The following is a 12,547-nucleotide window of genomic DNA, read 5'->3' on the forward strand; positions in this document are numbered from 1 at the left end:
GATTGGCCGTTCCACACAGTGGGGCCAACCGGAGGCCAGCGGGGTTCAGACCTCTCCTGAAAACATGAACTTTAAGGAAAGGAACTGGAACTGTGCTTCTTTAAATCGAAACTCCACTCTGTAACACGGCCCCTGGACTCCCCAGTCTGATGTGAGATACTAAAAACCAAACACAGAAGCCATCCGGGCATCTAAGTTTGCTCTCCAGTAAAGACACAGAAGCTCCAGGCTAAGCTTCAGAATTTCAATGTTTCATCTGCAGTTGTGCTAACACAAGTCATAAAGTAATGGCTACTGTCAGGCCCCAAGAACATTCTGTGTCAGTACCCAGAGTCCCAGGTCAGAAAGACTGACGTAGGCTGACGTAGCAGGTGTGCATGGAGTGTCTTCATCAGCATCCACCACAGCGGTGCTTACACGACCCTGACCCACGGGGCCCAGGCCAGGGGCAGGGGCCACAGCCGAGGGGTCAGCCACAGGTTTTCATGTCCTCTTCACTCAATCCCAGCACATGACCATGAGGCTATCTCCCTGTAACTCTAGCCCTTCCTCCCTCTCGAGAGAACGCAGGTAAATTATAGAGACTAATGAGACTTCCGATGGGGGCTCCATGGGCGTTTAAGCTCGGTGACCCACGGCAAATCCAAACCTGGGATCCTCCTGCTCATCGTTCATCACTTCTCATGTATCGTCGTCCGTTCTCTGGGGACCTCGTGATGGTGCCGACCACTGGAGACTGGTCCCAGAAATGCAGGCGCTCAGATAACAACATCTGCATCCCAGCACGGACCAGAACGCCTATGCCCTGCACAGGGACAGCACGCTGAGACCTCGTGCTGGAGCCGGCTACGGCCTTTTCCTCAGGGTCTGGGCCAAGCAGCCCATCACAGCTCGGCAGCCCCGCTGCGTAACCCAAAGCCGAGTCTGCTCTCCCCAGAACGAATCAGGGAGTCACTCCACCCGAGACAAGAAGTTCCAGCAATGCCAGGACGGGAGGGCTGGTGTGGTCCCTTCTCCTGGATTTCTCCAGACAGCCAGACAAAAAGCCTCCAAAAGTGCCCAGAAAGAGCACGAGGCCCAGGTCATGAGGCCCGTCAGCAGGACCCTGGAGCAGCATGCACACACGTGCACACACACAGACTCCTGCCGTGATCTCAGCTGTGAGGGGCTGACCAACCACCACTGGAGAAACACCTTCTGAAACACCAAGATAGAGCCCCGGCCTTTCATGCGGATTTCAGTTTTCAAAAGTAATCCAGCACCGCACACCCATGTTCACAACAGTCCAAAGGTGGAAACTCAAGTGCCCACTGACGATGATGGATAAACAGCGTGTGGTCCAGCCACACAGTGGAATATGACTCAGCCCTAAAAAGGAAGGACATTCAGACACAGGGGTGAACCTTGAGGACATCACGCCTGTGAAACACGCCAGTCAGAGGACAAGCAGTGTGATTCCACGCATGTGAAGTACCCAGAACAGTCATATTCAGAGACAGAGAGAGAGGGTGGTGGCGCCAGGGGCTGGGGGTGGTGAAGTGGGGTGTTACTGGTTAATGGGACAGGGTTTCAGTCGGGGAAAATGGAAACGTTCTGAGGATGGACGGTGGTGATGGCTGCACAACAGTGTGAACCTACTTAATGCCACCAAACTGCACACGTGAAAATGGGTCAGACGGTACATTTTACGTGGTACCTACTTTACCACAATTAAAAACAATAATCAAACCACTGATGTGGTGGTCCAGTAAGGGCGAAATCTGGCGACAGTGGTTTTCCTGGCCACAGTCATCAAAATAGCAACTACTTTTCTTATGAGAGCATTTCCCCAGGAAGACAGAAGGGACTGAGGGACCTTGAGGGGGGTGAGGCACAGCTCAGGGAGGGATCACAACAGGCCCCCTCTTCCCCTTGCCCCCAGCCCGGCTGCTGGCTGAAAGGTGCTGGCCACACCCACTGGCACTCACCCCTTGGAGCCCAATTCCCGTAAGGTCTGTGAGGTCTGACCGTGAACTGCCTGGGACTCATCGAGAGGAGAGAAACGAAGCAGCCCTTACCCGTTTCTCTGTGAGCTGGAAGGAGGCCAGGTATGTGCTGAAGACCAGACACCAGAAGGTTCTCCGGCAGGAGGTGGAAGACAGGCTCCAGAAGCGGGTGTGGCCTCAGGGTGAACTGCAGGCTGCAGCTCTCAATGAGGGTCATGTGTTTGTTTTCTGGGAGAGAAAACACCTTATGTGACAGCTGAGACCAAAGGCACCTTTAGTCAAGGCAGCCAATAAACTGAGACACTTAGACATAAACACCACAAGCAGGAAACATTTTCCTAGGGAGACAGGGAATTACTGTTAGTTCAAGCCAAAAAGTGAAAAAAAAAATCAATCCTTAATAATTCTCTCTGGTAAAACTGCAAGGAAAGAGATGCTTGTTTTTAATACAACGTAACAAAATCTCTCAGGCGTCCCAGAGCGGGGAGGCCCCGGCATCCTCGCCGGTGATCAGAGGTGGACCGGAAGGCACTCTGGCCAGGGCTTGCCTCTCTCGGCCTCAACACTTGCTTCCATGGAACCCACAAAGCAGCAGGACCAGGCACTGGGGGGCCAGGGCCTCGAGTGGGGGCTGTTCTGGGCAGTGGTGATGACACAGCACGCCAATATCCACAACACATGGGAGGACGGGGTCCAAAGCCCAAAAAAGGTTCAGGTGACACACTGGGAAAAGCAGGAGAAGGGCAAGGTCCTGGAGGAAGGGACAACTGGGAGGAGCTCAGACACAGAGCCCAGGGGAAGGTGGAGGGAAGGTTCCATCCACGGGACTGGGGCGCAGGAAGGGGCACACACCACAATCACAGGGCCTGGGGTTGAGAGCGACGAGACATGCCCTCTGCACATTCCTACCAAATGGGCGGTCTTGCCTGGGCTTGATTTCCTCCAGTGAGAGGGGCCGCAGTACCTCCTGAGGCCAGCGACACGATTTCATAAGAAAAGAGCTAAATACGATTCACTTGATTCGCTAGAAAAAGAAGTTAACGAAAACCGTGGTTTTAATGCCTAACCACGCCAAGCATGGGATCTGCTTACTTTAAAATTTAAGATGCCCTGCAAGGCACTTTCCCACGTAGCTGGCTGGAGAGCAAATTGTCCAACCTCTGTGGAGGGCAGACAGGAGAAGTATCACAGAACTGACTGCACAGCCCGCGGCCCAGCAATCCCATTTCCAGGCATTTACCCTGGACGCGCTCGCACACGTGCAAAAGGCCGACAATGTCCCGTGAGGCAAAGCTTGCAAGCTTCATTCTCACAGAAAGAAACGCCCAAGCGTCCACTATGCAGGCTGAATCTGTCAGGCACAGCAATTCTACCAAATACCACACAGCCGTGAAAAACATGAGGGGGCTTCCATGCACTGATGTGAAACATCCCCCAAGACAAGTCATCACAGGACAAAACCAATGTCTAGGACGAGTAACGAGGGCAGAAGTAAGACTGGGGACATGTGCATTTGCTTCTGTGTTCGGCAAAAGTCCCTGGAGGGACCCACAGGAATCAGAGGTCACTTGGGGTGCTGGTGACAGAGGTGAGTGGCGGGGGCTCAGAAAGGAGACCTCACTCTTTTTATACTTTTTGAATTCTGAACCACGTAGATCTTTGCCCATTCAAAAAAACACCCACACATCTTTGGAGGTGCCAGCTGGGGAGATGAGCTCACATCACGGCCCGGGGCCGGGCCTCCTGGGCTTACTTGTGCTCGGTCACACCCGCCATGGACATTCCAGAAGTACCCCAGAATCACAGACATGCTGCTCACGATCCTGAGGACACCTCAGGAGGGAAGATGCTGGCAAATTAATGATTAAACTCAACTGAGAAACAACCTAAAAGCCAATCTTGATCAATAAAATTAAGTTTCTGACTGACTATTCCCCTCTCAAAATTCCACGGGGAGTAGAGGGGGTGGGGTTGATTTGACTTTAACACAGACTACGTGGCAAACATGAAACCCCTGTCACAGAATCCAGGCAAATCTCGAAGAGACGGAAAGTCACGCTCCCAAACAGACACACACCCCCCCCCCCACCCAGTCAGCATCGATCTCCACCCTGGGCCACCAAAATGGCCTGTGGGCCCACCCACCCACCCCTGCTTCCACGGTGCCCCTCCTGTCCATCTTCCCCTCGGCCACAGCCAGAGTGGGCCGGCCACACACCCCTCCCAGCTGGCGCCCTCCAGGCAGGCACCCCCCCAGGCAGGCACCGCGGCTGCTCTAAAGCAGGCCCCTCGGCCAAGACGGGAGCCCAGAGCTCCCACCACGCGGCGGGTGCCCCTCCAGATCATTCTTCAGCGAGGCACAGCCGGAAGGCCTGGCCGAGTCCGAGATGACCGTGGACTTCACGGTCAGCGGTTTTCTGTGACAGCCAGTGCCCAGTGTTGGACGGCTACTACCTCATTGGTGCAAAGCTGTCACCCTGGAGGTGAGGAGGCCAACAGCCGTCCCACCGGGCGGCTCCCACGGGCCACAGCTCTCCGGCTGTCACAGAGCAGGGCTAGCTGTCAGGCTCGTGTGTTTCAGCTCTTTAAATGATGTCAGAAACTCAAGCCCATGATACAGTTTGCCTAAATCAATTAACTAAACGGGGACTGCTTCTCAAGACAGAAGTGAAAGCGGAGACTGTGCAGAAGAGTCGTAAGATGCAGGAGAGGCGCCGAGGACGGCCAGGCCCGGTCCCTTACGTTCAATGGGCTCCTGAAGCAGCGGGTGCAGCAGGGCCCTGGGGGTGCCGTGGTACAGTCTCAACCTGCAAAACAAGACCCACGGACACATGTCACCTCTATGCATTTTTCTGCAGTCACTGAACCAGCTCCTCTTCTCAAAAGGAAAGCGTGTGGGGCCCCTAACCGCCATCACACCTACTAGAGCTTTCTAAATGCTACCCAATCAAGTCCTCTGCAGGAACAGAGACCGCTGGGGGAAGCGTCAGCTGCCCCTGCCTGTGCTCCTGGCCAAGCGCCTCCAGCACACGCACAGCACCGACTGATGTAGCCCGAGAACCTAGGCCCTCGGGAGTATCGCCAGGGAAATCTCTCATGCTCCAAAATATCCCAAGAAAGACAACATTTGAGCAATCTCCAGAGCAGTGCTTCTCAACCAGGGATGATTCTGTCCGCCAGGGGACATTCGGTCATGTCTGGAGACATTGTCACCATGGGGGAGATGCCGCTGGCATCTCGCAGGCAGAGGCCAGGGATGCTGCTATATATCCCACACTCACAGGATGGCCCCACAGCCTATCCTGCCCTCAATGCCTTGGCCTACTTAGAAGACTGAGTAAGCAAACCCAATTCCAACTCGAAGCGAAAATATCCCCTATACACAATAACGTACGCTGACAAGTGTGAAGCTTTCTATTATGGTCAAATGATGAGCAGAAAACTCCGCACAGAAAAATGCTGGAAAAGCCCGAGGACGGAGGGAATCAGGCAGGTACCTACCGTCTGTCCTCGGAGGCGGAGGTAGAAATGGGAGATTCCGGTTTGCTGCTGAAGATCCGAAGAATTCCAAACCCACAGGACAAGGTTTGGAGGGTCCCATCCCTTTTCCTGCCTTCAGCAACCACTTCCACCACAGCCACGATAGTAGGGTAGGTTAAGGAGGTGTGAAAATACACAGGCTGGAAAACAGAAATCACACACCAGGTGACAAACTGGATGGTCACAACCTGTGGAGCAGGAAACAGAACAGGACGCAGCTGCACTCCCCCTGCACCCCTGGACCTTCGCCATAGGAACGCCACAAACACTCCGTGTGGAGCACAGCACCCCTTCCAGGACGCTAGGTGCAGTGAAAAATCTCCCTCAGGGTCGCAGCTTCTCATCCCAGAGCGCCTAACAACCAGGAGCGAACTGTTGCTTCTGCCCCAGGCATTTCCCATCTACAAAAAATGCCAACAGATGCCAAGCCCTCCAGAGCAGAGGCTGAGAGGCCACGCACTACACCCCGCCACCAGGCAGGACCCCAGTTAAATAAGGTACAGACAGGCCACGTCCACGGCAAACGTATCTGCTGAGCCATTTTACGTAATGCTTGCTGTACGGAAACATCAATCACAGCCTGCCAATACTGACTCTGAGCCCTGTTCTTTCTATGCAACTATTATTTAGTCGCATCTGAACTAATTTTGTTTAAGCAGGATCCTTACATAACTATCCCCAGTTCAGAGCCCACCTAACATCTTGTTATGGCAAAAACTGCCTTGAGATCATTTTCCTACAAGATTTTTTGGGACCCAAGCCAAGCAGATGATATTTAAATTGTTCCTGAGAGGTTTTCCACACGTAACCTTTACATTCCCTAACATGCAAAAGGCAGCCCTGGGCTCTCACCAGGGGAGGGCGATGAGAAAGACAACACAGGTGAGTCGAGTCCACCTCGTGGGAACGAAAGCACCTTCACTCTGCTGCTGTTTTTCTATTCCGATGCAGTTGCTTTTATGTAAAACTAGTAAACACCACAGACAGAGGAGACAGAGATGGAGGTGTGCAAATCAACAGGGAACAAGCGACCACAGGGGCTCAGCTGTGGCTCTGGACTCGGAGTGGTCCGGGAACCGGGTCTGTGCTGGGAGCAAAACCCAGGTGTCGAGTCACCAGCTGAGCACAGAGACCACCCCTGCCTCGAGGCAGAAAGAGGTGAGGCAGGGCCAGGTGGGGCTGCTGCAAGGTGATTTAAACTTGGAATAATCCCTGTTAACGAGTCATTACCATGGTGTCACCCAGAAAACGTTTACTGTAATCACAGACTGTCAGCCCAGGATAATAGAGAGACACATTAAAACATCAGCCATGAGATATAAATCGTTATTCTATTATCTTTTACTGCAAAATGATGAAATAATGACCACTTACAGCTGACAGGTGGTTGGACCCAGGGAGAATTATGTTTCCGTATCCGGGACTCAAGACTGCTTTTAGAGCCTCACTGTGAGGCCGAGTTTGTCATTGTCTCACCTTTTGTCTCTATACCTGCGCACGTGGGGTTAGGAGCACTTCTCACTTGCGCACGTGGGTTTAGGAGCACTTCCCACTCTTCCTTTCAGCAGTGAAACAAACATTTTAAACTCTGATGGAAGCCAACAATCATCCCGCAGTTTAGAGGTCACCTTGAAAGCGGTGTACCCGCAGGCAGCGGGACGGGCTGCTTTGGCTTGTCCCAAGAACAAATTACGGCTCTCGCCTCTCCCTTTCCTTTACCACCAAAAACAATTATTCTGAGACAAAACAAGCACAGCGGAGTCCCATCCATGTCTATCTCCAGAGACTGCACTCTAAGCGGGAGGGACAGACACTGGATGTGCAGTGTATGGAAAGGGGACACGAGCTCAGGTGGCTGTGATCCTGTTAAGCGCCGAACAGTGAGGCTGCTACACATCTCTTACTGACCATCCAGTTGGGAACAGCACCATGCTAACGAATTCCTAAGGAACCTGGACAAAATGATTCAGCCCTCAAGGAGTTCCAAGTTCAAAGGGAAGGGCTAGGTTGGTGTCGGGACAGAGCCAGGAGAGCAGTGCCCAGGCTCTCAGCCTCAGTGGAAAGCTGCCGGCTCAGTTATTAGATGGCCATCAGCTGTAATCAGATGGCCATCCGCTGTGGCTGGGTGGCCATCAGCCATAACCAGTTAGCCATTAGCCACCAATATAACTGCTGTGGCTACGCTAGGGGGTTGGTTGGCAGAGAAGTGGATGGCGGATTGCGGCTAGCAAGTGGAGTTAGCAAGCATGGAGGGCAGATTGCGGATCCTGTGGCTCCTACTTCCTGTGTCTCCCCTGGCCGCCAGCGAGATGGGGGTGCAGGAAGACCCCCTGTTGGGATACTGGCGGATGTTTGCTTTTGTGTCTCAACCAGCTGCCAGCAAGAATATAGTGGTATGACTCCCCTCTCTGTGGCTCCATTGGTGTTCTTTTTTGGCCTCACTATATCCTGCGTTTCTGTGTGGGGAGCGGGAGCTGAGTCTATGCATGACAGGCAGGTACAAAATGCAAACTCTGCTCAAGACCGAAAGCTGGAAGGTCTTGGGGAGGTAAAAGCCACCTGGGGATGAAAATAACGGGACTGCACAGAACCCACCCTCCGTCACCTGACGGAGAGTCCCCAGGAGGCTCACCTGGTACCCAGGTGCCATTCCCACCTTACAGCAGACACTTCGGCTCAGCCAGAAAGCTCCATCATGCTCAGCTGAGCAAAACCTGCAAACAAGCCCTTGAGTCTGAGGACAGTTAATTAATGTCACACAGCACAGTCTGAGACGAAAATCCTATCCATCAACTGAAATTACATGATTAAAAGTTTGAGTCAAGCCCATCAAATTACCAGCAAGAGAGGGCCACGTGAGAAAGAAGAGTGGGGCTCTCACCGCACATCACATCTAACTCATCCACATTTGACAAGTTTCCGCCCTGACAGGATAAACAGATTAATAAATCACGGAAATGCCCTGTTTTAATGCTTTCATCTTCAAAACCACAGGCACCATTTTATGGCAGGGCCAACTTTCCATTTTTCACTCACACGACAGAACCAAAATTGGGCCTGTGATGACGTGCCATCATGGAGGGGATGCAGCCCTAGGTTCCCAGCTGCACTGCCACTTGACCTGCCCAAAGTGACACACGGCTCTTCTGTCCCAAGCAGGAGACAAAGCTGGGCCACCAGGCCAGGAAAGAGAGGGGCAGAAACTAAGCTAGTCCCTTCCAGAGAATTTTTTAAAATAAACCTTTAGTAGAATATCTTCAGGAAGGCAAATGATTCACAAATACTTCCCGCCGCTTCTATCTGCCAGCTCAACCTGCCACTTGCAGCTCAGGACGGTTTCCTGGACACAACCCGTCCCGCGACTGAATACTCCAAACACGGTGGACTCCACTACGCCAAACTCCTCTGGGGAGCGCAGAATCTCTAATTCCAGGAGCTCCTACTCATCTGGGTGGAGCCCAGCCTCATCCACATACAACACCCCCACTACGATCGGAGACCCACACTGAGAGAATTATCTGGGCCAAAATGCCAGTGGTGCCAAGGCTAAGAAAGCCTCATCTAGGGTGACAACAGAAACTTCAACCTGGGCTGAAATGATCACACGCCACCTTATCCATCTTGGCGTGTCCAGCTCCTGAACAGAACCCGACCCAGAACAGACACCCATCCAATGTTCGCTGAATAAGCGCCTACTGCTGACTGGGTGCCTGTTTGGGAAAAACATACGATTTAACACTCACGTGACCCTTAAGAGATGCGTACTGTCAGTCCTCCTGCACAGATGACTGAATCTAGAGTCAAGAGTTTAATACATGGCCTGAAATCCCACAGCAACAAATGACAGAACAGGACGTTAGCCCATATCCATCTTATATCAAACCCTACAACCACGGCCAACGCTGCTCCCACGCCGGCCAAAGAACAATTCCTTGGCTTACTTAAAAAAATAAGCGAGCAAACCCAATGACAACTCGAAGCAAAAATGTCCACTGGTCCATGTCAGGAACACACAAGCACATACTTTGACAGACTGAAAGCTTTCTAGTGTCCCCAAACGGTAGGCAGTTAAATCACCACACGGCTAAGTCCCACCACTGGCACATCACACAGAGGTATCATTTCTCCTTCTAGAAACCATTTCTATCATCCCCCCATTTCTGGCTCAGAGTCCCAGCAGTGACTTCTGCTGAGCTGGAGAAGAAAGACGCCCTTGCTCAGAGGGACACGGCTGAGCAGATGGACTCTCTCCCCGGTTTCCTGCCTCTGCCGTCTGTGATCACACCTAGGGCAGCACAAAGATGGTGTGACAGGAGGGGCAGAGGGCAGGGACTGCTCGGGTCGTCTGGAGGGATTCCTGGAGTTGCCTGGAGTTACACTGATGCTCCTTCAGCACCCGCCTTTCAAGGGGAAATTACATCGCCCTCAAACGAGGAAGGGCCTTCAAGTAGGTGTCTCACGGCTTCCAGGGAAGGGAAGGAATCCAATTACCTCTGTGGCACACAGGGCAGCTGACCTACCTGTTACCTTCGCAACACCTGGGCTGAGGTGAGCTCTGGGAGGAACGACTCCCTGGTCTGGGTTTCCGCTGTCTGTGGAAAACCACTAGGATTCCTGCCCAGCTGCTCTCATAAAACAAAGCGGGAAAAATGAGCCTGTCACCGAAAGGCTGAGCAGGGTTCATTAAGGATGGAATTTAAGGGAGAATCGCGTCCATTTCAGAACGAAAATGGAGAAGCTGCGCGGTACTTTGGCCTACCAGATTATTTTTTAAAAGATCCTTTTTGAGAGGCTGAATCATGAGCCGTCTCCGCGGGAGTGAAGGGCAGGGCCCCCCACAAGGGAAGGTCTGGAAGGAGAGCCCTGATCTGACTGAGAGTGGCCTGGAGCTGACCACCTGTGCCCGCCAGCAGAGCCCAGGAGCCTGACGCCAGGGAACCTGAGCCTGGGGCCAGGAGTTCATCATTTACAGAAAAGCACCCAGCTCAGGTTCAAGGCAAGACTTCTGCTTTGAAAGTCTTTCCTCGGGACCTTGTTGGCAACGTAATGAAATAGCAACTTCTTCCAGGGCTGTGCACGACATCAACAAATCAGTAAAAACCCAGAGCACACAAGGACGATTTATTCATCCACGTTTAGCGGGACAGTCACACAGAATCCAAACGCGGTCCCCTGTTCCTGGCAGCCAGCCGCCTCAAAGCAGCTCACCCCCAAGCCACTGCCGATTAGGAAAGCCAGGGAAATACAGGCAATGAGTAAAATCAGAAAGCGATCAGCACCAAATTTCTGAATCACCTCTGCAAAGGGCAGACTGTATGTATCTGTTTCCACATGAGTGTGGGCAGAGCAGCCCCTCAGCAGCACGCAGCCACCAGGGAGAGTTCCACACTGTGACAGCACGTGCACGTGCCAACTCGTGACACACGTGCACACACGGCGAAGGGGACGCTCCTCAGCTAACTGAACTTAAACAAAACCTCTTTTTCTGTATTCTGACCGTCAAGAAAACGAGAGGGGAGAGCTGGGCGTGCAGGATGCAGCCGTGGGCTCAGAGGGCGGCGGCTCGTTCCTGGGGCATCACTGGCCCCTACTGCTCGCCGAGGGCATAGCAGCCGGAGCACAGCCGCCTCCCTGAGTGATTCCGGGCTCTGCCATTGCCATCGCCTCCCAACCAGAAAGGCTCTGTTTACCCCACACTGACCTGGCTGCACGCTTCACCTCAGCAACTCCAAGCCTGAAGGGTGTAGATTTTTCCAGAAACTGTAAGGACGGTGGTCCTCACTAACCCCCCTTCCGACCCCACACCCAGCTCAGCAGGAGACAAAGGATGAGAGCGGCTGAGGCTGAGCTGGAGCAGCGCTCGGCTCCCACACTTGGAACACGGGACCGGGTCTCGGTTTTCCTAACTCAGACCTGCGCTGCGAGCTCAGGGCCCCACACAGCTTCCAAGATGCAGTGACAGCGTGTGCAGCAACAGAAGGCTCCCAGGCACGGAGGCCAAAGCCTTTGACAGTCCAGGAGGAGGAGTGGCACTCTGAAGGCGTTCTTACAATGCACTGTATTCTGCAGGGATGACCAGAGCCAAGTGCACGGGGCAGACGGCAGGCCCTCCGCTCGGGGCCTGTGGGCTGTGACTCCCACAGTGACAAGGACCGGTCCCAGCCCCTCTGAGGGGAGGGCGCAGACGGGGCGAAGCATGCCTGTACTGACTGCACAACAGTCCCGTCCGGCAACACGCCCAAGGGGACACTGCAGGCCCCTCTGACACACGGGGCTAGACAGTGCCCGAGGACATCACTGCGGTCACAGCCCAGGCCGTGGGACCAGCCTGCCCAAGCCCAACCGCTCACACCGCACACACGTCCCTGTGACCTGCCGGATTACTCTAAGGAGGGGACATAATAATACCGACCTCCGGAGGACAATGCTGAGGACAAAATGACATAGATGAGCTTCCGCGCCAAAGCCTGGCCTGCGAGAACTCCCCAGTGGGGGACAGCCATGTCACAGCTTCATCAGTCACTGTCACAATACCAGCTTCCTTGGGCCTGACTGTCCACAGGAGAAAGAGCCACACAGCCGGCCCTCAAAGACCCCAGAAGGCCAGCCCCAAAGGCAGTGGAGGCTGAGCCCAGGCCAGGGTACCAGCGACAGCGGGGCCGCACCGCTCCTGACACAGGCAACGAATGCCCTGTGCTGAGACAGCACTGCAAGGAGTTGCCCAGTCGCACACGTGATTTACAACGCAAACCTTTCTGATAAGACTGACCAGAGACCTTTAAGAAGCATTTGCACAAGCTGTCTGACAACCTTAGTATCAGACATTTTTAGTGCCCAGGACCCACACTTTCCCACGGTTTACTTTCATCTTCCCGACCTCTGCGGGCATTATCTCCGCCTCCTACCCTGTTAAGTGAGGGCACCTGTCAGCATCAACCCACACGAGCCACACAGCCCTCACCCGGGGAGATGGACAAACGCAGAGGGCAGCCCTGCTCAGCCAGCCCCCCACAGCTTCAGAG

At 53.7% G+C, this 12,547-nt stretch overlaps 1 protein-coding gene across 2 annotated transcripts in view; it reads right to left on the minus strand.

Moving 5' to 3' along the window:
* The window catches only part of NPHP4 (nephrocystin 4), a 108,449-nt gene that overhangs the window by 83,875 nt on the left and 12,027 nt on the right, over positions 1-12,547 (minus strand). For both annotated transcript variants that reach the window (XM_033113474.1, XM_033113473.1), the window contains exons 5-7: positions 5,487-5,665; positions 4,728-4,792; positions 2,058-2,213 (exon numbers count right to left, since the gene is read on the minus strand). In XM_033113474.1, coding sequence (XP_032969365.1) covers positions 2,058-2,213; positions 4,728-4,792; positions 5,487-5,665 — 400 coding nt within the window. The remainder of the gene's footprint in view (positions 1-2,057; positions 2,214-4,727; positions 4,793-5,486; positions 5,666-12,547) is intronic.

The sequence above is a fragment of the Rhinolophus ferrumequinum genome, chromosome 9 (genome assembly GCF_004115265.2).
Source record: "Rhinolophus ferrumequinum isolate MPI-CBG mRhiFer1 chromosome 9, mRhiFer1_v1.p, whole genome shotgun sequence".
NCBI lineage: Eukaryota > Metazoa > Chordata > Mammalia > Chiroptera > Rhinolophidae > Rhinolophus > Rhinolophus ferrumequinum.